Below are 26,111 nucleotides of genomic sequence, written 5' to 3'. Positions count from 1 at the left end.
TGGAGGCTCCCCATTACTTCAAGCACCCCCTCCATCCAGTTTTTCCTGTTGATTTGGTCATTTTCCCCTTTTTATTGGACCCAGCCACTTAAGGAAATCTCTGTCAGTTTAGTAGGGAAACAACAGACCATTCAATGGCCTCAAGAAGGAATATAATAGTCTTTGTAATAAAACAATAATTTAGAAAAGTCATTAAGGGGCTGCGCTGTGGCATAGCGGGTAAGTTGCTGCCTGCAGTGCCGGCATCCCATATGGGTGCCAGTTCAAGTCCCAGCTGCTCCTCTTCAGATCCAGCTCTCTGTTGTGGCCTGGGAAAGCAGTAGAAGATGGCTCAAGTGCTTGGGCCCCTGCACCCGCGTGGGAGACCCAGAAGAAGCTTCTGGCTCCTGGCTTTGGATCGGCATATCTCCAGCTGTTGTGGCCATCTGGGCAGTGAACCAGCGGATGGAAGATTCTCTGTCTCTCAGCCTTTGCCTCTCTGTAACTATGCCTTTCAAATAAATAAATAAATCTTTTAAAAATTGAAAAGTCATTAAACAAGTTGACTGCAATGCTCATTAAGCACTAACAGGTGGGGGAGAGGAGAATCTAAGGTTTTCAGAGTTAGTACAGTATCTAAAATGTCTAGTTTAAAAGTTAAAATTACAATGCATACAAAGAAGCCAGCAAGTATGGCCCATTCACAAGGGGAAAAACACCAAAAACAGAAGCCACTAATGAGGAATCCAAGATTTTCTACTTAGTAGACAAAGGCTTAAAGTAAATGTCTTAGACAAAAAGAACGAAAAGAAATCTGGAGTTCTATGTATGAAACAGGAGTGTTAGCAAAGGGAAATTATGACAAGGAAACAAACAACTGCTGGAACTGAAAATCACAGTAACTGCAGTCAACTCCGAAGAGGTTAATAGTAGATTTGAACAAGCAGAAGGAGCGATCAGCAGACTTGGTCAACTGAGATCTTTCAGTTGGAAGAGCAGAAAGAGAAGACAGTGCAGACAAATGAACAGTATCTAAAGGACCTATGGTGTTTAAGTGTGTTCATATACAAATGGGAAACTCAGAAGAAAAGAGGGTTGAGAAAGCAGCAGAGGAAATATTTGAGACTAATGACTGAGTATTTCCCAAATTCAGTGGAAGACAAGAATCTACATATCCAAATATACCACACACTGAGTTTCCTAAAACAGTACATTTTTATTCACAGTGCAGGAGGCCAGAATCCATATTAAAGTGCAGACAGGGTGACTGCACGCCCGCCCGCCCGTTGCAGGCTGTTGGGGGAGTTCCTCTCTGCCTTTTTCAGGATTGCCTGCTCCTGGAACTTGTGGCTGTGGCTGTGTCTGGCTTCACATGGTCATTTTCTCCTCCTCTGTCTCCAGTCTCCATCTCCTTATGAGGATACCAGTCACTGTGTTTAGTGTTTACCATAGTATGCAGTGTAATTTCATTTAGATTACATTTGCAGACACTTCTAAATCAGATCATATTCATGGGGGGAGTAAGACTATATTTTTGGGGGTACACAATATAACCAATTATAAAGGATCTTCTAGGGACACATTTCTTTGCTTTTTTATCTATGAATACTGTTACTTCATTTTAAAAAATTATTTATTTTAGCCGGCGCCGTGGCTCAATAGGCTAATCCTCCACCTTGCGGCGCCGGCACACCGGGTTCTAGTCCCGGTTGGGGCGCCGGATTCTGTCCCGGTTGCCCCTCTTCCAGGCCAGCTCTCTGCTATGGCCAGGGAGTGCAGTGGAGGATGGCCCAGGTGCTTGGGCCCTGCACCCCAGGGGAGACCAGGAAAAGCACCTGGCTCCTGGCTCCTGCCAGGATCAGCGCGGTGTGCCGGCTGCAGCGGCGGCCATTGGAGGGTGAACCAGCGGCAAAGGAAGACCTTTCTCTCTCTGTCTCTCTCTCTCACTGTCCACTCTGCCTGTCAAAAAAAAAAAAAAAAAAAAAAAAAAAAAAAAAAATTATTTATTTCAAACAGTTACAAAGAGATCTTGCATCCACTGGTTCACTCCCCAGATGGTCAGACTGAAGCCAGGAGCAAGGAGCTTTTTCCAGATCTCCCACGTGGGTAGCAGGGGCCCCAGCACTTAGGCCATTAGCAGGGAGCTAGATGGAAGTGGGGCGGCCAGCACATGAACCGGTGCCCAAATGGGATGCCACCATTGCAGGTGGCGGCTTTACCTGCTTCGCCATATCCCCAGCCCCCATCATTTCATTTTAATTTACGGAAGATAGTTTGCTGGGTATTGGTTTCTTTCTTTGTTCACAGTGACTATCCCACTGCCTGTAGTAGCAGTGGTTTCTGATGAGAGTTAGTAATGCAGTTTTGTTGTAAATGCTGAGTCATTTTCCTGTTGCCACTTTGAAACTTTCCTCCTTTCAAACATTTTGATTGTCATATATGTATTTGTGCATCACTGTATTCCGAGTTTGAACTTTCTGGATGTATACGTTAGTGGAGATGGCTGGAATAGGGGAATTTCAGGTCCCAGACAGGGCAGTGGTAAGCAAGGCAGCGAGGTTTAACGAAGTAATGCATGTCAGAACTGTTGGGCACATCTCCAGAGGGTTCCAAGAGAGTGCCCAGTCACTCAGACTAGGGTCAGCAAGAGAGGCCAGGTGGGCATCCCAGCAAGAAGCCAAGAGCCCAGTTTGCATTTAGACTGTGGCTTACAAGGGAATTGGGTCCAGTTCTTCCCATCATCCCATCTCCCTCATCTCCTGGATATCGAGTTTCCTGTATGTGAAATTGGTGAAGTCCTCCAAAGGTTTTATTACCCAGTGTTATCCGACTGGATGGCCCTCTTGGGCAAGGCAAACAGGATTCTCCTGGGGTGTTTTCCTTGGAGGGAATGCTGCGGTGTGGGCAAGACTTCATAGTGTAAAGTACTGGGCTGCTTCCTAGATGTACTTGAGAAGCTGCTGCATTCCTTTCCACGGATGCTTTGTGTTTCTTAGGCCCCTTTCACATATGTAGGCTAATTTCTATCTTCCTACCTAGCATTCTGCCCTCAGGAGAAGTTACCCATAATGTGGTGAAGAGCCTGTCTTTTGTATATTTTTCAAGCTGTCGTATGCTTTCTCCATGTATAGATTAATGTTTTCCAGTAAATTTTGGAAGTTTTTAGCTTTTAGTTATTTGGGTATTTTTCCTGCTGCTTTCTAGTACTTCCATTACATATGTATTAGTATTCTTAATGATGGTCCACATTTTTCTGAGGCTGTGTTGATTTTCCTGGCTTGGATAGCATAATTTTTTTTTCTTTTGACAGGCGGGGTGGACAATGAGAGAGAGAGAGAGACAGAGAGAAAGGTCTTCCTTTGCCATTGGTTCACCCTCCAATGGCCGCCGCGGCCGGCGCGCTGTGCTGATCCAAAGGCAGGAGCCAGGTGCTTCTCCTGGTCTCCCATGGGGTGCAGGGCCCAAGCACTTGGGCCACCCTCCACTGCACTCCCTGGCCACAGCAGAGAGCTGGCCTGGAAGAGGGGCAACCGGGACAGAATCCAGTGCCCCGACCGGGACTAGAACCTGGTGTGCCGGCGCCGCAAGGCGGAGGATTAGCCTATTGAGCCACAGCGCCGGCCTAGGATAGCATAATTTCTGTTGATCTGCTTCTAAGTTCCCTAAGTTTTCTGCCCATTCAAATCTACCATTGAGTCCCTATAGCAGGAATGGGGAACCTTTTTTCTGCCAAGGACCATTTGGATCTATATAATGTCATCCCAAGGCCATACACAATTACCAATTTAAAAATTAACCTGCTATAGATTTATTGAATTTGAGGCCCGCCTGCAAGGCCAGACTAGATGATTTTGTGTATCTTATTTGGCCCTTAAGACGTCCCTCCATCTGCTTTAGGAAATACATTTTAGTTCCAGAATCTCTATGTGTATGTGTGTGTGTTTTAAAAAAAACATTTATTTATTTATTTGAAAGAGTGGTGGGGTGGAAAGAGAGAGCGAGAGAAAGAGAGAAATCTTCCATCTGCTGGTTTACTCCCCAGATGGCTGCAATGGCCAGTGCTGGGCCAGGGCCAAGCCACTATCCAGGAGCTTCTTCTGGGTGTCCCATGTGGGTGCAAGTGCCTAAGCACTTGGCCCATCTTCTGCTGTTTTTCTCTGGCTGTTAGGGAGCAGGATTGGAAGTGGAGCCGCCGGGACATGAACTGACGCTCATATGGGATGCCAGCTTTGCAGATGGCGGCTTTACCACTTTGCCGTTGCTATCCCACAGTGCTGGTTCCTAATTCTTCTTAATAAGTTTGTATTATTTATTTGGTGTGACATTATCATGATACTTTCTTTTAGTTGTTTGATCATTGTTTCATTTAGTTCTTTGAATGTATTTATAATGACTAAACATCTTTCTCTGTCAGATTCTACAGCTGGTCCTCTTATTGGCAGTTTCTGCTTTTTTTCCCCCGTGATGGTTTATAAATTAAGCTTATCTGTTTGTTTTTATAACTTGTAATTTTTTGTTGAAAACAAAATACAGATAATTTATTCTAGCATCTCCCTCCTCCTCCACCCCTGTGCTTACTGCTGCTGTTTGCCTGTTTACTGCTTTGCTGACTGGGTTATTTTAGTGAGGCCTGTTCCTGCTGCACCCCTGCCTCCTGCCGTGTAAGGCCTCTGATGCTTCTCCTCAGGCACCACAGCCTTGGTGATGCCCAGTGTCACCCTGGGATGACAGCACACCTTCCCCAGCGCCCAGGGGCTTTGATCACTTTATAGATGGAATTGTTCTTGCTTAGGTTCCTTTGAACGGACAGTGGCCAAGGTTAGTGTTTGAGACTTGTTCTTACCAGCAAAGCTGCTGGCCAGCAGGTCTGTCCCATCTCTAGTTACTCTCAGCACTCTTCCCCAGTTACCTCTTACCAACCCTTGCAATATTTTGAGAGCACCCTTGGACTTCAGGTCAGTTCCTTTAGGAGGGTTTTGGAGCTTTGTTCTAAAGCCTGCCTCTTCCCCTACCCCAACTCTGAGTCACAACACTTGTGCTGTGGGTGAGGACAGCGGTAGAGGTGTGTGAGTGACTCCTTCTCTTAACGACCTGAATGCTGGAAGGTGGGAAAGGCAGCAACTTCAGATCTCCTCAGCCTGACTCTTGGTGTGGAACCTGCTGTTCATGAGCCAGGCCGGGGATTGTTGGGGCCCAGTGATGTCTGTCCTGTGAGAGGGGCCTAGGTGGAATAAGGATGCCCCACCTCTCACTCGCACTTATGCAGAACTGAGCTTCAGCAGTAGGAGGGTGGGGGTGGGATGAGAAATGCAAAGTCTTAGCTCTCCCACTGAGAGCTGGGGGACTGGGAACCCTGTGTACTGCAGCAGTCTGGGGTGGGGTCTAAGCTTGCTGAGCTTCTGGGGAAACAGGAGGCGTGATCCTGTTTAAAAAAACCGTGGCTTCTTGTTGGTATACATTTTTATTTGTTGTATAACCTTAGAATCATTACCAGGGACTTTAAACTGATTGTCTTTTAAGAAATGATTTCCACCACGTTCATAGGGAGTGGGCCCAGGGCTCCCTACACTGTTCTAAACTTGTTCTAAACACTGAACTTGAAACTACTGATTCTTCAATGTCTTTCATTCTTGGATTGTTTTAAAGCACCTGTTCTGATTGGGAGTATTTGGTAAGACTTGATATATTACTTTGTTAAAACTTTGTTGCTTTATTTCCAGCCCCAGGGGGGATAATTTCAAAGTATTTGGCTACCCTAGTATACTTCTGGGAAAAAGTGTCTGTTGCTGCTTCTCAAACCTCCTTGTGTGTGTGTCTGAGCTAGAAAAACTCAATTTCAGTTGTTTCCTAATAATATAAATGTGTATCAGGAGTCACTATCAGTCCCTCTATTTTAACATATGTTGTCACCTTTCCTTTTCCAGCAAATGCATAAAATAGAAGATAATAGTCACTTACCGAAATAGAAACTAAGGCCTCTAAAAAGCTGTACTTTCTTTTTTCAAAGAATTATTTATTTATTTAAAAGGCAGAGTTGGAGGAATAGAGAGAGAGAGACAGACAGACAACTCTTCCATCTGCTGGTTCAATCCCCAAATTGCTGCAGTAGCTGAGACTGGGCCAGACTGAAGCCAATAGCTTCATCCAGGTCTCCCTCGTGCATGCAGGGGCCCAAGCACTTAGGCCATTCTCTGCTGCTTTCCCAGGGCGTTAGCAGGGAGCTGGATCAGAAATGGAGCAACTGGGACTCAAACCAGCACTGATACAGGATGCCGGTATTGCAGGTGGCATCTTTACCTGCTGTGCCACAATGCCAGCCCCAACTGCTGTGCTCTGAATTGTTTTCTTCACTGTCTGCTTCAGTAGTTACTTGATACACGTGACGGCCAAGCACTTGAAATACAACTCGTCCGGGCAAGCGTTGTGGAGTATTGTATCGGTGCTGGTTTAAGCCCAAGCTGCTCTATTTTTTTTTTTTTAAGATTATTTATTTATTTATTTGACAGGTAGAGTTACAGACAGTGAGAGAGAGAGAGACAGAGAGAAAGGTCTTCCTTCCATTGGTTCACCCCCCTAAATGGCTGCTGCGGCTGGCGCGCTGCACCGATCCAAAGCCAGGAGCCAGGTGCTTCCTCCTGGTCTCCCATGCGGGTGCAGGGCCCACGCTGCTCTATTTCTGGTTGAGCTCCCTGCTGATGTGCCTGGGAAAGCAGCAGCAGATGGCCCAAGTCCTGCACCTATGGGGGAGACCTGGAAGAAGTTCCCGGCTTCACTCTGGCCCACCCCTGGCTGTTGCAGCCATCTGGGGAATGAACTAGCGGATGGAAGATTTTTGTCTCTGCCTCTCTCTCTCTGTGAGTTACTGTGCCTTTCAAATAAATAAAATAAATCTTTAAAAAAAAAATACAATTCATCCACATTCACATGTACCAAAATAATTCAATTAGTATGGAGAAAAATGTAAAATTTCCTATTAATATTTTTGTATTGATCAGTATATACTTTTTGTATTTGGATATATTAAATACAATTTTACATTTTAATATTTCACCTGTTTCTTTTTACTTTTTAAAAATGTGACTACTAGAAAACAATGTAGCTTGTGTTATTTATCTACCTATTGCTTAGCAAGACTCTACATTATTTCTACTTTCTTTATGTAAGGTTATTGCTTTCTCTGAATTTGGAGAAATGTGAAGATTAATAAAAATATTATAAAAAGTATTCTAGAAAATCAATTTTTTTTATATAGTAAGAACATATATTCAGAACTCATTATCTTAGAAAATATTTTGGGGCTGACGCTGTGGTACAGCAGGTTAAGCCACCACAATGCAGTGCCAGCGTGCTACATGGGTGCTGGTTTGAGTCCCAGCTGCAACTTTGTGATCCAGCTTCCTTCCAATGCCCCTGGGAAAACAGTGGAAGATGGCTCAAGTGCTAGGGTTCCTGCACCATGTGGGAGACCTGGATGAAGCTCCTGGCTTTGGTCTGGCCCAACCCTGGCCATTGTAGCCATTATGGGAATGAACCAGGGTTCGAAGATTTCTCTCTCTCTCTCTTTGTCATTCCTTCTCTCACTCTAAGTTTGCCTTTCAAATAAATAAGCAAATATTAAAAAAACAAAAACAGGGGCCGGTGCCGTGGCTCTCTTGGTTAATCCTCCGCCTGTGGCGCTGCCATCCCATATGGGCGCCGGTTCTAGTCCCAGCTGCTCCTCTTCCAATCTAGCTCTCTGCTGTGGCCTGGGAAGGCAGTGGAGGATGGCCCAAATGCTTGGGCCCTGCACCCGCATCGGAGACCAGGAGGGAGCTCCTGGCTCCTGGCTTCGGATCGGTGAAGCAGGCTGGCCTTAGTGGCCATTTTAGGGGTGAACCAATGGAAGGAAGACCTTTCTCTCTGTCTTTCTCTCTCACTGTCTAACTTTGTCAAAAAAAATTTTTTTGTCTGGTTTCAACAAAATTTTGCATGATTTTTGATGTCTAAAACTTTGTGTTTTAATAATCTTTTTTTAAAGATTTATTTATTTGAAAGGTAGAGTTACAGAGTGGGGGGGACAGAGAGAGTGTGAGTGAGAGAGGGAAATAGAATCTTTCATCTGCTGGTTCACTCCTCAGATGGCTACAATGGCTGGAGTTAGGCTGGTTCGAAGCCAGGAGCTTCTTCCATGTCTCCCACATGGGTGCAGGGGCCCAAGCACTCAGGTCATCTTCCACTGCTTTCCCAGGTACGTGAACAGGGAGCTGGATCAGGAGTAGAGTAGCCAGGACTCAACCAGCACCCATGTGTATAGGATACTGGTATTGCAGGTAGTTCGGCTTTATCTGCCACACCATAGCACTAGGCCCTAAAAATCTTTTGTTATTAAAAATGACTACAGGAGGCTGGCACTGTGGCATAGTGGTTAAGACCACTGCCTGCAGTGCTGGCATCTCATGTTGGCAATGGTTCGAGACCCGGCCGCTCCACTTCCAATCCAGCTCTCTGCTATGGTGTGGGAAGGCAGTAGAAGATGGCCCAAGTGCTTGGGCCCCTGCACCCACTTGGGAGACCCAGAAGAAGCTCTTGGTTCCTGGCTTCGGATTGACCCAGCTCCGGCCATTGTGACCATTTGGGGAGTGAACCAAAGGATGGAAGATCTCTCTGTCTCTGCCTCTGCCTCTCTGTAACTCTGCCTTCCAAATAAATAAATAAATCTTTTAAAAAAAATGCTTAAAAATTAAAAAAAAAAAACCACTAAACCTCAGAAAGGTTTACTTTTATTGAATTCAAAAGTATTTTTTTCCTTACTATAAAAATAATCCTTCTGGTGTTCTGTTGCACAGTAGGGTGACAATAGTTAACAATAACATATTGTGTATTTCTAAATAGCTAGAAGAAAGACTTTTGAATGTTCACACCACAAAGAAATCTTGAATTGTAAAGTGATAGATGCCAGTTATCATAATCTTATCATTAAAGTGTATCGAAATACTACATTGTACCCCATAAATATGTACAGTTTATTGCATAGCAATAAAATGTAATTAATAAAAAATGACTACAGCATCCATGGTAGTTGCAATTGGAAGTTGTATTTTAAAATGTCAAGTCAGGAATCCTTACATAAGTTGTTTTAGCGTTATTCTTGTCTGTCTGTCTTAATTTAGTAATCTGATGTGACTTTTCCTCACAGATGATGACTTTGACCAGTTTGATAAGCCTGGCGCAGAACGGTCCTGGAGGAGAAGAGCTGCGGATGAGGACTGGGACAGGTAAGTGCACACCCGTGCCTCACCTGGGAGTCTGTGCTGACTTCTCTGATGCTACCAGCTGGCTCCATAGAGGTTGTCATTGAAAACACTATGTGGGATGTCTAATGCTGCTCCCTAAGTGGACCTGTCCCTTGTGGGCTAAAGTGAGCTTTCCAGGCTGAAGGCTTCCTAAGGTCCTCCTAGCCCAGACTTGTATTGCATGAGGGGTCAGAGCAGAGCTTGCTTGGTTGGTTGCTTGCTTTCTTCCTCCCTCCCTCCCTCCTTCCCTTCCTTCCTTCCTTTTACAAAGAGAGGTAGAGACAGAGAGAGAGGTCTTTCATCCTTCCATCCGCTGGTTCACTCCCCAGGTAGCGGCAACAGCCCAGGCTGTGCCATTCCGGAGCCAGGAGCTTCTTCCAGGTCTCCCACATGGGTGCAGGGGCTCAAGGAGTTGGGCCATCTTGTACTGCTTTCCTAGGCCATAGCAGAGAGTTGGATCGGAAGAGGAGCAGCTGGGACTAGAACGGCGCCCATATGGGATGCTGGTGCTTCAGGCCAGGGCTTTAACCTGCTGTGCCACAGTGCCGGCTCCCAGAGCAGATCTTAGGTCTTCCTTTCTCTTTGTGTGTTCCATTCAGTGATGACATTGAGTTTTTGGACATTTAGAACTATTTTTTAAGATGATTTTAAAATCAGATTTATTTATTTGAAAACTAGAGTTATATATATAGAGAGAGAGATCTTCCACTGGGTTACTCCCTAAATGGCTGCCATTGTTATAGCTGGGCCAGACCAAAGCCAGAGCCTCGAGCTTCCTTTAGGTCTCCCACATGGGTGCAGGGGCCCAAGCACTGGGGCTATCTTGCACTGCTTTTCCCAAGCCACGAGCAGGGAGTTGGACTGGAAGTGGAGCAGCTAGGACACAAACTGGTGCCCGTATGTGTTGCTGGTGTTGCGGGCAGCGGCTTTACCTCCTGCCCAACATGCCAGCTTCAGAACTATTCTTGAAGTAGTTGTATGCTAGAATTCCTGTAGCTCCACACACTTCCTGTATGTTGGACTTGAAAATTTTGCCCTTGAAACTTGCTGGATACTATCTGACTATATTTTTAATTTTCATTTCCCTGATTTGATGAAACTGAAAATACCTATTTAAGAACACACATAGTTGGGAGCCGGGGCTGTGGCATAGTAGGCTAAGTCTCCGCTTGCAGTGCTGGAATCCAATATGGGTGCCAGTTCATGTCCTGGCAGCTCCACTTCCATCCAGCTCTTGGCTTATCACCTGGGAAAGCAATAGAAGATGGCCCAAAAGCTTGGGCCCCTGCACCCAGATGGGAGACCCGGAAAAATCTCCTGGCTTCTGGCTTTGGATTGGCTCAGCTCCATCCATTGTGACCATTTAGGGAACAAACCAACAGATGGAACACCTCTCTGTCTCTCCATTTTTCTTTCTGTAAGTCTGCCTCTCAAATAAATAAATCTTTAAAAATAAAATTAAAAAAAAAAACACATAGACACACTGTTAGTTGTCAAGTTGGTATAGTGGTTGTGGGGGAATTAATCTGGGTGTTGGGTTGAGAAATTATTTTTTTTTTTTAAAGATTTATTTTAAAGGCAAAGTTACATGGAGAGAGGAGGGGAGAGAGAGATTGATTGTCAGTCTGCTAGTTCACTCACCAAATGGCTGCAACGGCCTGGGCTGGGCTGAGCCAGGCCGAAGCCAGGAGCCTGGAACTCCATCCAAGTCTCCCATAAGAGTGGCAGGGCCCCATATACTTGGGCCTTCTGTTTCTTACTTAGGCCTATCAGCAGGGAGCTGAATTGGAAGTGGAGCAACGGTGACTCAAATCGGTGCTCATATAGTTCATGTGGGATGCCGTTATCCTGCTGGCAACTTAAACCATGTGCCATAACGCCAGCCCCAAGGAATGATCATTTTACAAACTTTCTTACTATTTTAAATACTGTGTTGATATGTTAAGTTTACTGGAGTTGCAGTCAGAAAGTTTAATTATACAGGTAAATGTAAAGAACAAAAGTGATATATTACTTTGAATGGAATATTGGGTTCTTGTTTGTGAACAGCAGTGTCTGGAAGTCTCAGAAAATAACCCGCAGTGAAAACTCCAGGGCCTAACTTTGCGCTGCAGCTGTTCAGGCCGTTGCCTGTGATGCTGGCATTCTGTGTGCGTGCCACTTCCAGGCCCGGCTGCTCCCCTCTGATCCAGCTCCCTGCTCAACACCTGGGAAAGCAGTGGGAGATGGCCCAAGTACTTGAACCTCTACCGCCCATGTAGTGGAGTTGGTTGGAGCTCTAGGTTCCTGGCTTTGGCCTTTGCAGCCATTTGGGAAATGAATCAGAGCGTAAAATAATCTCACTTTCTCTGTAACTCTGTTTTCAAATAAATAAATATTAAAAAAAAAACCCAAACTTTGTAAGTCTTACCAACTGTTTATTGTCCTTCAATACACTGTAGTGTATTTGTCAGGATTCTCCAGAGAAAGAGAACCAATAAGGCAGTTAGCTATCAATCTATCGGTCATCTGTGAGGCATTGAATCACATGGCTATAGAAGCTGAGACGTCCCACAGTCGGCCTTTTGCAAGGTGAAGATACTGGAGAGCCAGTCATGTAGCTCCAGGCCGGTCCTAAAGGCGTGACAACTGGGGAACCAGTGATCTGAGTCCGAGGCTGAGGCTGGAATGACTGTCCGAGGGCAGGAGAAAATGGATGTCTCAGCTGGGGGAGAAGGTGAAGGTGAATTTGCCCACACTCTGCTCTTTTGGTTTTACTTAGTTTACTGATTGAAATGCTGATCTTTGCAGAAATACTCTAACAGCAAGCTGATCCATGAAATTAATCTAATCATTAATTGTGTTAAAAAGTTGAGTAGAGCTTAGAACTGAGTCTTACAGAAGAAAAGATCTGGGGCTGGCGTTGTGGTATAGTAGGTAAAACTGTTGTTTGTGGTGTTGGCATCCCATATGGGCTCCAGGTTCGAGTTCTGGCTGCTTCACTTCCTTTCCAGCCCCCTGCTAATGTGCTAGGGAAAGCATCGGAGGATGACCCACATGCTTGGGCCCCTGCACCCATGCAAGAGACCTGGAAGCAGCTCCTGGCCTCGGCCTGCTCCAGCCTAGACTGTTGTGGGCATTTGGGGAGTGAACCACTGGATGGAAGATCTCTCTTTATCTCCCTCTCTTTCTCTGTAACTCTGCCTTTCAAATAAATAAATAAATAAATAAATAAATCTTCAAAGAAAAAAAAAAGAAGAGGAAGTGGTCTATCAGGCAGTGTTGAAGGTGAGCAGAATAAAATATAGAGAGTTTACTCATCATTTGAATTTCTTCTTTGAATCATCTCTACTTATCTGTATTCATTTTTCTTTCTGTATTGATTTTAGGGATCTTTTATACTTTCTGAAAGTTTATTTTTTGTTATTTTGTAATAACTCCACTCCTTTCCCCAGTCTGACATGTGTTCCTTTTTTTTTTTTTTTTTTTTTTAAGATTTTATTTGAAAGACAGAGTTACAGAGAGAGGTAGAGACAGAGAGAGAAAGGTCTTCCATCCGCTGGATCACTCCCCATATGGCCACGATGGCTGGAGCTGAGCTGATCAAAAGCCAGAAGCCAGGAGCTTCTTCCGGGTCTTCCACACTCGTTCAAGGCCCCAAGGACCTGGACCATCCTCCACTGTGCTCCCAGGCCACAGTAGAGAGCTGGATTAGAAGTAGAGCAACTGGGACTTGAATTGGCGTCCATATGGGATACTGGCGCTGCAGTGTGGTGTCTACCCCCTGCACCACAGTGCTGGCCTCATGTTTTCCTTTAAAAATGTCTCTAAACATGCCGGCGCCGCGGCTCACTAGGCTAATCCTCCGCCTAGCGGCGCCGGCACACCGGGTTCTAGTCCCGGTTGGGGCGCCGGATTCTGTCCCAGTTGCCCCTCTTCCAGGCCAGCTCTCTGCTGTGGCCAGGGAGTGCAGTGGAGGATGGCCCAGGTGCTTGGGCCCTGCACCCCATGGGAGACCAGGAAAAGCACCTGGCTCCTGGCTCCTGCCATCGGATCAGCGCGGTGCGGCGGCCGCAGCGCGCCGGCCGCGGCGGCCATTGGAGGGTGAACCAACAGCAAAAAAAGGAAGACCTTTCTCTCTGTCTCTCTCTCTCACTGTCCACTCTGCCTGTCAAATAAATAAATAAATAAATAAAATAAAAATAAAATGTCTCTAAACAGATTTTTAAATAATGTAGTCAGATTTGTAATCTTTTTCCTGTATTTTTTTGTTTAAAGATTTCTTTATTTGAAGTGGAGAGATACAGAAAGAGGGATACAGAGAGAGAGAGAGAGAGAGAGAGAGAGAGAGAGAAAGAAAGAATATCAGCTGATTCACCGTCAGATGGCTGCAACACCAGGGTTGGGCCAGGTGGAAGCCAGGAGTTTCTTCCAGGTCTCCCATGTGGGTGCAGGGGCCCAAAGATTTGGGCCATCCTCTGCCGCCTTCCCAGGTGCATCAGCCATCAACAGGGAGCTAGATTGGACGTACAACAGCCTGTACTTGAACCAGTGCCATTTGGGGACTGAACAGCGGATGGAAGATTTTCTCTCTGCCTCTCTGTAACTATGCCTTTAAAATAAATAAATCTTTAAAAAAAACAACAGCAGGAGTTGTGCCAATCTGAAGCCAGGAGCCAGGAGCTTCTGGGTCTCCCACACGGGTGCAGGGGCCCAAGGACTTGGGCCATCTTCTGTTTTCCCAGTCCATAGCAGAGAGCTGGATCAGTAGAGCTGCTGGGACTCACTTGAGTTGGTGCCCATATAGGATGCTGGCATGGGGGACTGGTGGTTTTGCCTGCTATGCTACAACTCCTAAACCATTTTTTTAAAAAAAAATTATTTGAAAGACAATGCCGGGGGCTGGGGGTGGGGGAGATAGATCCATTGGTCTTTTGTGGGAGTTGGTTTCCACTTACTCTCTGTTCATATTCCAGACTGCCACAATGGTCAGGGCTGGGCAATGCTAGTTGATGTAGTTTTTTAAAAAAGATTTTATTTGTCTATTTGAAAGGCAGAGTTACAGAGAGAAAGGGAGAGATAGAGAGCTTCCATCCACTGATTTCATTCCCTCAATAGCCACAACCTGCTAGAGGTTGGATAGGCCGAAGTCAGGAGCCAGGAACTCTGTCGAGTCTCCCTCATAGGTGGCAGGGCCTTAAGCCCTTGGGTCATCTGCTGCTGCTTTCCCAGACACATTAGCAGGAAGCTGAATCAGAAGTAGAGCAGCTGAGACTCAAGCAGCACTCATGGATTGCTGGCAGTGCAGGTGTACCACAGTATTGGCCCTAACAGTTGATGTCATTTTGATACTTTAAATATTTAATAATAAATTTCTTCCCTTCTGTGTACATCTTTTGTGAATATCCAACTTTACGATGATGTTAAAGAAGCACTTTTCTTGGTACATTGTAGTTAGGATTTGGATTCTTTAAAAAAAAAAAAAGATTTATTCATTATTTATTTAGATGTCAAGAGTTAAAGAGAGAGAAAGAAGAGAGAGAGAACTTCAAACTGCTATTTCACTCCCCCAAATGGCTGCAACAGCTGGGGTCTGGGCCAGATTGAAGCCAGGAGTCTGGAACTCCATCCAGGTCTCCCATGTGAATGCAGGGACTCCAGGACTTGGCAGTCTTCTCTGCTTTCCCAGCACATCAGTAGGGAGCTGGATCTGAAGCGGAGCAGCCGGGAGTTGAGCTGGAGCCCATACAGGATGCTAGCTTTGCCAAGACAGCTTAATCTGCTGTGCCACAGCGCCCGCCCCAGGATTTGGATTCTGAAGCTAGATTGAGTTCACTTGCTACCGGTGTTATCATTTCCTGCTAGGTAACCTTAAGCAAATTATTTAACATGTCAGTGAGTGTCTTCATATTTTGGGTAATCTGAGGATCTACCTGAGAGGGTTACTCTACCTGTTTAGAAGCTAATGCATGTAGCCGGCGCCACGGCTCACTAGGCTAGTCCTCTGCCTTGTGGTGCCGGCACACTGGGTTCTAGTCCTGGTCGGGCCGCCGGATTCTCTCCCGGTTGCCCCTCTTCCAGGCCAGCTCTCTGCTGTGGCCAGGGAGTGCAGTGGAGGATGGCCCAAGTCCCTGGGCCCTGCACCCCATGGGAAACCAGGAGAAGCACCTGGCTCCTGCCATCAGATCAGCGCGGTGCGCCGGCCGTGGCGGCCATTGGAGGGTGAACCAACGGCAAAGGAAGACCTTTCTCTTTCTCTCTGTCTCTCTCACTGTCCATTCTGCCTGTCAAAAAAAAAAAAAAAAAAAAAACTAATGCATGTAAAAGAGTGCAGTCCCTGGCACATGAGATACTGAATGAATCTTGTTAGTTTCTTATTTAAGCAGTTGTAGGTCTATGGACTTATTCCTAATGTTTCCTACTCTGCTTGCTGGTTTGCCTTTTTTTTTTTTTTCTTTTTTTACTTGATCTTGGACCACCCTGCTTTCTTACTAGTCCTGGAAACAAGTACTGGTGTATATATTTTCTGTATTTCCTGCTCAATTTATAGCTGATAATAATGATCTTGTATCTTTAAAAATGTTTTGGGGTAAAAAATTAAGTAGTCATTAAAATTGTTTTCTATTTTTTTGTGTGTGAAACTCACAAATACTTACTAGATTTTTTGCTTGTAAAATTACTGGCAGTTGTTCCTGTTATCATCTGAATTACTGTGCCCTGGGAAAAAATGGTATTATTTTCCACTTTTAGTTATTTCAAGTGATGCCTAGAGGTGTGCTTGTCTTTAAAGAGGTGTTCGTATGTCCTTGGTCACCTAATCGGATTCTTTTTTTTTTTTTTTTGACAGGCAGAGTGGACAGTGAGAGAGAGAGACAGAGAGAAAGGTCTTCCTTTTGCCGTTGGTTCACCCTCCAATGGCCGCCACGGCCGGCGCGCTGCGGCCGGCGCACCGCGCTGATCTGATGGCAGGAGCCAGGAGCCAGGTGCTTTTCCTGGTCTCCCAATAGGGCTGTTCACATTGTTTACTAGACAGCCTTTTTCCCCTGGCCCTGGAGGGGCACAGAAGCTTGTAACACAGATGATCTAAACAATATATCTGGCAGATGATTTGTGGTTCCAAAATGTTGGAAGAAGGTGTCCATTATTCTTACAGGCACCTGTATGCAGGGCTGTATCATGTTTTTCAAGGATTGTTCCTGTGCTGCATGTGTTGCTGCTCTGTGCTTTAGGCAAGTTATTGAGATATTTTCCTATATACAATGAGGGTAGAGGAGTTACAACAGAGTAGCTTAAAATAGCTAAGTGACTTGCCAGGTTGTTTCTAGTTCTAAAATGTGTTACAAAGAAATGTGGGTTTCTGTTTTAACTCCACAAATGTGTTCCTGGAGATTATAGTATTCTGCAAAGTTGCATGCTAAAAATAAATTTTGGACTAAAATAGTGTTGGTGCTGATGTCTCAAAACCTGTAGAATTTTGTAGCCATAGCTTTTGGAAGAAAGGAGTAACAATCCCAGTAAGAACATTGGTGCAGTGTTCATGGGCATCTGCACATAAAAATTGTAGTCATTTAATGGTATATCTTCTTCTTTAATGTTGGTTTTTAAAGACATTTGCTTGTAAAAGATTGATTTCCTTAGAATTAAAAATATAATCCAGTGGTAGCCATCTTCATCAATCAAAAATTACTTTAAATAAATGCTGAAAAATACCTTCAACTTCCTGATTTGCTTAGAATTTCTACTTCAAATTGTGAGAAGGCCTTCTCTAAATCACTTCAAAACAGAATTATGTTGGGGACAAATTGCAAATTCCTTTTGCTAGGATTATTTAATTTTATGTCCTCAGCGTAGTTTTAAAATTTCTTTATTTTTTTAGTTTTTGTGAATGATAATGAATGTCTGTTGGTCTTTTTTTTTTTTTTCTTAAGATTTATTTGTTTGAAAGGCAGAGTTGCAGAGAGGCAGAGGCAAAGAGAGAGGTCTTCGATCTGCTGGTTCACTCCCCAAATGGCTACAGCAGCTGGAGCTGCACCTATCCAAAACCAGGAGCTTCTTATGGGTCTCTCACGTAGATGCAGGGACCGAAGCACTTGGGCCATCTCCTGCTTTGCCAGGCCATAGCAGAGAGCTGGACTGGAAGTGGAACAGCCAGGACTCGAGTCAGTGTCCCAGGAATTGAACCAGTGTCCGTATGGGATGCCGGCACTGTAAGTGGCAAATTTACCAGTTACGCCACAGCGCTGGCCCTGTTTTTTGGTCTCTTACGGTTTTGGTTTTTATCTTCTAAATTAATGATATTGAACAGTTTCTTATTTCTTCATACATTTTTGAAGACAAGAGAAAACTTGAATTTACTTAGTAGAGTTTCTTGCATTGATTATTTAATAGGTCCATTTAATCAAGAGATTATATTGAGATGTGAAACCAAGATTAGAAGTCCAGTGAGGTACCTCCTTATCAAAGCATTATACTTAAAAGACAAAAAATGCTTCCTCAGTATTTGGAAATACATTTTTACTACTAATACAGGAATATAGAACAAAGTTAACATGGAGGTCCACAAACTCTGGAGTCGTTGGTAATTTCAGTGACCTGTGGACTTTCCAGTCTGGTACAAACAATACACTGGTGTGTGTCTTTTTCTCCCCAGCGAACTGGAAGACGACTTACTTGGAGAAGATTTGCTATCTGGAAAAAAGGTAAGAAGTAGAGGTCCTTTTGAAACAAAACGGTAGTTATTTTACTATACTTGGAATGCGGGAATACATTGCTTAAATATGGGATGTGTAACTAAGAAGTTGGGTATAGACTACATTTTTGTAAATTGGTTTATTTTTTAATTTCACAAAGAGCTGATTGTTTAATCTATTAAATACTGTGAAGCAAATCCTGAAAGGTTCAGCTGCATCGAAGGCATTCTAGTGGGTATTGGATTTGTGATAGTAGTGTGGTAAAATTACTCCTTGCCCTAAAAGAATGTGATATTTAGAGTTTAATATTTTGCATACTGGGTCAAGAATTTATTTTTGGGAGGTGTTCAGAGCCATGCATTAAGATGAACACGCTTAAGCATAACGTTCCCCAAGAAAGTCTAAAACCTAGTGTAGATTTTTCAAATCTCTTTGATCACTAAAACTTTGCAGCAGTTACCTTTTTTATTTTACTTCCAACTTTTTTTTTTTTTTTTTTTTTTTAAGATTTATGTATTTATTTTAAAGGCAGAGTTACAGAGAGGCAGAGGCAGAGAGAGAGTCAGCGGTCTTCCAGATGCCAGGTCACTCCCCAAATGGCTTCAGTGACCAGAGCTGGGCTGATCCAAAGCCAGGAGCTTCTTCCCTGTCTCCCATGTGGGTGCAGCGGCCCAAGGACTTAGGCCATTCTCTGCTGCTTTTCCAGGCCATAGCAGAGAGCTGGGTCGGAAGTGGAGCAGCTGGGACTCAAACCAGAGCCCATATGGGATGCCGGCATTGCAGGAGGCAGTTTTACCCGCTATGCCACAGTGCCAGCCCCAGCAGTTACCTTTAATGTGTGTATATCTATATGTTGTGTGTGTGTGTGTGTATGTGTGTGTGTATTTAAAAAGTTATGATGACTGTTCACTACAGTTATACTCAAGCTCATTATACTTTTAGGTTGAGATTCATCAGTAGTATTGGTATTTCAGATATTTCAAATCTTTGACTTGTCACAACCAATTAGATTGCCTTTTTAATTTCATTTGCAATATTTTTGTGAAAAAATAATTTTTTATTTGAGAAGCAGAGAGAGAGAGAGAGGTATATCTAAAATATATGGGTTCACTTTTCAAATGTGCACACTAGCTAGTGCTGAGCTAGGGAGAAGAAAAGGGCCCAGAGCTCCTAGTGGGAGGGAGGGACCCAAGTACATACACCCTCAGCTTCTGCCTCCTTGGGAACACATTAACAGGAAGCTGGATCGGGAAGCTCAGTAGCTGGTGCTTTGAACCAAGCACTCCAATGTGGGATGTAGATGTCCCAATTGAATTTTTTTTTTCTAAGATTTATTCATTTACTTAAGGCATAGTTACAGAGAGAGAGAGAGACAGAGAGAGATGTTCCATCCACGATTTACTCTCCAAATGGCAACAACGGCTGGAGCTGAGTGTATCTGAAGCCAGGAGCCAGGATCTTCTTCTAGTTCTTCCACATGGATGCAGGGCCCAAAGCATTTGGGCCATCCTCCACTGCTTTCCTAGGCCATAGCAAGGAACTGGATTGGAAGTAGAGCAGCAGTCACTCGAACCAGTGATTCTGGTTCTGCAGGTGGAGGCTTAGCCTACTACACCACAGTGTTGGCCCCTGTAATTCTCTCTCTGCCTCCATTTTTCTTTCTTTTTTTTTTTTTTTAAAGATTTATTTATTCGAAAGGCAAAATTACAGAGAGGCAGAAGCAGAGAGAGAGAGAGAGGGAGGGTGAGACAGAGAGAGAGAGGAGTCTTCCGTCTGCTGGTTCATTCCCCAATGGCTGCAACGGCCAGAGCTGCGCCGATCCAAAGCCAGGAGCCAGGAGCTGCTTCTGGGGCTCCCATGTGGGTGCAGGAGCCCAAGGACTTGGGCCATCTTCTACTGCTTTCCAGGCCACAGCAGAGAGCTATCTGGATCGGAAGTGGAGCAGCTGGGACTAGAACCAGTGTTCATATGGGATGCCAGCACTGCAGGTGGTGGCTTTACACGCTCAGCCACAGCACCGGCCCCTGTAATTTTCCTTTTATATACCTCTGTCCTTGTAAAGACTTTGTTCAGGACTCTAATCAAAAAAGGTGGAATGCACTATTTGACTTGGATATAATACTGACTGTTGTGGGAAAGTAATCTTTTTATAGACGAGTTGATTTTTGTGCCTTGGTCACATTTCAGTGGTTAAGAAGCTTTCTGACTGGCTCAGTGGGAGAGGCCCTTCATCTGCTTTAGGTATTTGGGAGCTTGTCTACTTTGCAGTAGCCCGTTGCCTTTACCTTCTCATTTCCTCTCTTCTTTCCTGACATAGAAGAAATACGTTGTGCTTTATAGGAGTCAAAGTGTTCAGAATGTAAGAAAGTTTAAAACTCTCATGGCTGTTTGCCATTTGCACTTTTCCATATATTTCAATTATTTTCAAAGTTAATTTGCTTTTTAAAATGTCTAGTTTTTATTTTAAAGAATTTTTTAAGCGATAGAGACACACACACACACACACACAGCACAATCACAAGCTTCCATCTGTTGTTTCACTCCTGAAATGTCCGTAATGACCTGGGCTGCTCAAAGCCAGAAGCCAAGAACTCCATCCATAATTTCCTCATGGCTGGCAGGGACCCAACTACTTGAGCCATCAGCTGCTGCCTCATAGGGCGTGCATTAGTAAGAAGATGAATTTGGAAGTGGAGCTGGGGCTGAACAGGCAGTTTCATATAGGATGTGAGTGTTCTCACTGCTAAACCAAAGGCCTGACCCTCTTTAAAAGATTGATTTATTTGTAACTTAGAGTTACAGAGAGAAAGAAAGAGATAGAGATATCTTCCATCCTCTGATTCACTCCCCAAGTGGCCACAGTGGCCGGAGCTAGGCTGATCTGAAGCCAGGAGTTAGGAGCTTCTTCCTGGTCTCCCATGTGGGTCCAGGGGCCCAAGGATTTGGGCCATTTTACACTTTTTCCCCAGGCTATTTGGGATGCTGCCTTTACAAGTGGTGGCTTTACCTGCTACGCCACAGTGCCAGCCCTGGTTTAGTTTCTTTTTATTTGATTTCTAGTACCGCTGAATCTTCTTTTCAGGTACCACCAAATTTATTGATGGAGTCTGTGGCTAGAATTCATAATATGGGTGCATTGGCACTGCTTCTCCTCTGCCCACTGGTGTTCTTTGTGCACGGATAGGCCAGTGTCTGGGAGACTCCCAGTGCACCAGTGGCTACAGGGAGGCACAGACATCAGATAATCAGGGGCAGGTACCTCTGTGTTGGGAAGGGAGGTTTTGATCAAGTGGTTTTTTTTTTGTTTGTTTGTTTTTTTAAATGATAAAGGCAGAGTTAGTGGGCAGGGGTGTAGAGGGGAAATATTTATAGAGATCTTACATCTGCTGACTCACTCTCAGAAGGCTGCAGTGGCCGGGGCTGGACCAGGCCAAACCCATAAGCCTATAACTGCAGCCAGGTCTCCCATGTGGGTGGCAGGGGCCCAAGTACTTGAGCCTTCTGCTGCTTCCTCAGGCACATTAGCAGGGAGTTGGATCAGAAGTGGAGCAGCTGAAACTCAAACCGGTGCTCAGATGGGATGCCGCTGTTGGAGGTGGCACTGTAATCTGCTGGTGCTACAGTGCTAGAGTCAAGTTTTAAATATATGATCGACATGCAAGACTGCCAGTTTAGGGTGCAGCTGGCTGGTGTGACCCAGTTACACTTTTAAAATGTGGGATGATGTTGAGAAAGAATTTGGCTGCCACTTCGTAATTCCTTCTTTGGCTTTTGTATTTCACTTTTGCATCAAGTAGTCGTGGTCTGGTATTCTTATGGTACATGAGGTAGTCTCTCTTATCTTTGCCAGTTTTGGGAAATATTTACGGAACCACTTTCTCCCATTTTAATTTCATTTATTTGAGAAGGAGAGAGCAGAAGCTACCTCTCATCTGCTGACTAACCTCCCAGTGGCCTGGGGTCAGAGCATCTATCTGGGAATGTAATCCATATCTCCTGTGTGAGTGACTACCCCATTTCTTTATCTATCACCTCTGCCTTCCCAGGTCTGCATTTTCAGGAAGCTGGAGTCAGGAGTTGGAGCCAGGAATTGAAACCAGATACTGTGATGACGGACATGAATGTCTTAACGAGTGTCCCAGCTAGTGTCCATCTTAGCTAGTGTCTACCACCCTCTCCTTTCTCCCCAGTGTTGAACTTCTGATGTCCCTTATGATTCTCTCTCTCTTTCTCTCTTCCCCTCCCTTTCTTCATTCATTCCTCCCTTCCTTCTCTTTCTTTTCTTTTTTTTTTAAAAAAGACTTATTTATTTATTGGAAAGACAGAGAAAGAGAGAGAGATGTCTTCCATCTGCTGGTTCACTTCCCAAATGGCCGCAGTGGTTGCAACTGGGCTGATCCAGAGCCAGGAGCCAGGAGCTTCTTCCAGATCACCCTCCTGGGTGCAGGGGCCCAAGGACTTGGGCCATTTTCTACTGCTTTGCCAGGTCACAGCAGAGAGCTGGATCAGAAGTGGAGCAGCCAGAACTCGAACTGGCACCCATATGGGATGCTGGCTCTGCAGGCAGTGGCTTTACCCACTATGTCACAGTGCCGGCCCTGCCATTCTTCTTCTTTACTGCATACTTCTGTCCTATGGGAGGAACAACCTATCTTTTGAACTAGATTGAGAGAAAGACTCTCAGTAGCATCCATGGCCACATGGACTTCCTCTCCTGGGATCTGATGCCTTTCTTTCCTGCAGACCAGTCACCAGCTATTCCAACCTCAATTGAAGGAACTGTTCACCAACCTCACTGGGATGTGCTGAAAATCAACTTTGTCGGTCGGCGCCGCGGCTCACTAGGCTAATCCTCCGCCTTGTGGCGCCGGCACACCGGGTTCTAGTCTTGGTCGGGGTGCCGGATTCTGTCCTGGTTGCCCCTCTTCCAGGCCAGCTCTCTGCTGTGGCCAGGGAGTGCAGTGGAGGATGGCCCAAGTGCTTGGGCCCTGCGCCCCATGGGAGACCAGGAGAAGCACCTGGCTCCTGCCATCGGATCAGCGTGGTGCGCCGGCCGTGGCAGCCATTGGAGAGTGAACCAACGGCAAAGGAAGACCTTTCTCTCTGTCTCTCTCTCACTGTCCACTCTGCCTGTCAAAAAAAAAAAAAAAAAAAAAAAGTCAACTTTGTCTCCGGGGTTCAGCCCAATTTTCTGTGAAGTGTTTATTTGTTTTGTTTCCTGTGTCTGTTATTCAGTAGGTTCAGAATTGAGAAAGAAGGTAAACCCTGAAAAAGTACAATTTGACAACTGTTAGGGCCCACTACAATATGTATTCCTTCGTGTGTGTGTGTGTGTGTGTTTGGAACAATTTCCTGAATTGGACCGGTGTGCCCATGGCAGACTGGCTCATACCTGGTAGTGGCATTCATTTTGCTCTCAAAGCTGGCACATTCTGGATGGCAGATTATGTAGTCAATTAAAAGAAACTTCATTTTCAGTTTGTTAAGCTCTGTGTTATCATATGAAGTCCATCCTTCCCTCTTCAGGGAAACCAACTTAATGACCATTGTTCACTTTATTTTGTTGCAATGCCGATGATTAGGTGGAATCCCTTGGACTAATAAATACTAGTAAGATTGTTTTTGTCTAAAGTATTGTAAAAAAGAATATAAAGTCAGGTTTGGGAAGCCTGTTTTTAATAAGACGTAGATGCCAGAACAAGAAGTAGAAATCCAAATCCTTTTTTTGTCTTTACTTTTTAAAAATATGTGTGTCTCTGTGTGTGTCACTTTGATTGTGCTGTAGAAGGGGAGTAGTAATTTATATATGCCACTTATACATATAAATAAGTGATTTTTTTTTACATAGGGCCAGGAAGTGTAAAATATCCCCTTCCCCCAGTGTAAGCTATTGTAATGTACTTAACATAGCAAACCTGAAATTTTTGACAATTGCTAGGCTGCCTCTGCTTACTGATTGTATAAATACATTGTACAATGAAGAACAGCTATGAGGAACTGAACTACTTACATTTTTATATGTGATTTGTCTTGGAAAAACCAAAATTGTTACTTAGTTTGGTGATTCAGTTACCTAAAATTTGCTTATTTCTGAAATACATTTTCAATGTTAGGTCTTACAGTCACACTTTAAGCACACTATCTTGTGTGTGTGTGTTTTTTTTTTTTTTTTTTTTTTTTTTTTGTGCATGATAAGTAAAAAATTACTTGTAAGGCCCCACCAAAACCCTCATACCTTTTCCTTTTTTGTTTAATTAGAATAAATGTGATCACTACGCTTGCTGCTTCTATATGTGGCTGTGACATCTAAACCTGAGTCTGGGGTGGTAGTTAGTATGCCATCTGCAGAGTCTCTTGATCATCCACTGGGGATATCAAACTAGGAGAATCTTTTGGATGGCAAGTGTGTTAATAACATTAAGTTACAAACATTCCAGTCAATGTAGTTTTGCATTTTTGTAATAAGTCTTTTTATTGAAGTGACATGTATTAATTAGATTTTTTATTTTAATTAGAATCAGTCGGATTTGTCAGATGAAGAGCTAAATGATGATCTTCTACAAAGTGATAATGAAGATGAAGAAAATTTCAGGTACTCAGTATGAATTCATTAAATGCTCTTTAACTAAATTGATAGGAATTGTTTGTAGCTTATAATGGAATATAATTGAGTAATATGTTATATCTTTAACATGTGGCTACATTCTAAACAAGATATTAGTATATCTTTGATGTGGAAGCCACATGTATTCTGTAAACAGATCAGCTGTTTAAGGTTGGCACAAGTCTTACATTTAATCTCTGCGTTCTATTTAGTTAGTACTAATCTTTTAAAGAGGATGATGGCTGCGTACTCTTAAACTGTTCATTGCAGTTTGATGTTGCTGCTTTTTTTAAAAAAAAGTTGTTATATACATACCTGTTTGATAAATTACTGTTTTGGAAATGCTTTTGTACCTTAGCCTCTATTTAACTATCTGAATACAATGAGTATCTTTCTGTTGACATAGTAAGCTATATCATAAGAGGAAATATATTTATTATACTCTGGTAGGTAGAATTCTTTGAATTTTATGAGGAAACATCAGGAAAATGTGAACATACTTCTTGGTTATAAATGTAATTAATAAAAATATACCATATATTTGTAAGAGGTTTTTTAATATAGAGTAATTTTCACCAGTAAAAATTGTTTTAAGTTATTTACCAGTTACGTAAATTTCCCAATTCCGTTAGTTGACATTGTATTTTCATCTTTTAGTTAGGTTGCACTTGACATATTTCTTGAGATTTTTAGCCATGGTGTTTTTGGTGTAATCAATTTTTTGTTAGGATTGGGTACTGAGTATTTATAAACATAGAGTTATCTACACAAACAATCTTGTATTTGAAGCTTTACCTTGTATGTTTTCCTGGCATTTTGCTGTTGTGATTGTTTTGCAGTTTTACAACACTCTTTTAAATTTTTTTTAAGAGCTATTTATTTGAAAGACAGAGGGAGATATAGAGACAGGAGAGATATTCCATCTGTTGGTTTACTCCCGGGATGGCTGCAGCAGTCAGGGATGGGCCAGACTGAAGCAATGAGCCCGGAACTCCATCTCATCTTCCCCATGAGTGGCAGGGGCCCAAAAACTCGGGCCATAGTCTGCCTTCCCAGGAGCGTTAGCTGGAAGCTGGATTAGAAGCAGAGCGGGGGCCGGCGCTGTAGCATATTGGGTTAAGCCTTTGCCTGTGGTGCCGGCATCCCATATCGGATCAGGTTCATGTCCTGGCTGCTCCTCTTCTGATCCAACTCTCTGGCAATGGCCTGGGAAAGCAGTGGAAGATGCACCCCTGTGAGGCACCCAGAGGAAGCTTTGGGTCCTGGCTTTGGAAGCTTTTTCATCCTGGCTTTGGATCAACCCAGCTCCAGCTGTCGTGCCCATTTGGAATGAAGACCTCTCTCTCTGTCTCTCTTTCTAACTCTGCCTCTCAAATAAATAAATCAATCTTAAAAAAAAAAAAAAAAAAAAAAAAAAAAAAAAAAAAAAAAGGCAGAGCAGCTGGGTCTTGACCTGGCACTCCAGTGTGGGATGCCGATGTCTCAAGTGGTGGCTTAACCCACTGTGCCACGGCGCTGGTCCCTCTCTCTGTTACTTTACTCAGAAGTTATGAATGATTTTAAAAAGGTATTTGTCACTACAATAAC

General features: G+C 44.0%; 1 protein-coding gene across 7 annotated transcripts in view; it reads left to right on the top strand.

Moving 5' to 3' along the window:
* The window catches only part of RBM33 (RNA binding motif protein 33), a 150,497-nt gene that overhangs the window by 14,815 nt on the left and 109,571 nt on the right, over window positions 1-26,111 (top strand). For all 7 annotated transcript variants that reach the window (XM_070077227.1, XM_008263877.4, XM_008263875.4 and 4 more), the window contains exons 2-4: window positions 9,155-9,233; window positions 17,881-17,929; window positions 24,436-24,512. In XM_070077227.1, the coding sequence (XP_069933328.1) occupies window positions 9,155-9,233; window positions 17,881-17,929; window positions 24,436-24,512 (205 nt within the window). The remainder of the gene's footprint in view (window positions 1-9,154; window positions 9,234-17,880; window positions 17,930-24,435; window positions 24,513-26,111) is intronic.

The sequence above is a fragment of the Oryctolagus cuniculus genome, chromosome 7 (genome assembly GCF_964237555.1).
Source record: "Oryctolagus cuniculus chromosome 7, mOryCun1.1, whole genome shotgun sequence".
Lineage (NCBI taxonomy): Eukaryota > Metazoa > Chordata > Mammalia > Lagomorpha > Leporidae > Oryctolagus > Oryctolagus cuniculus.
Note: the sequence above shows the minus strand (reverse complement) of the source record. Positions and strands in the feature narration are given on the sequence as shown.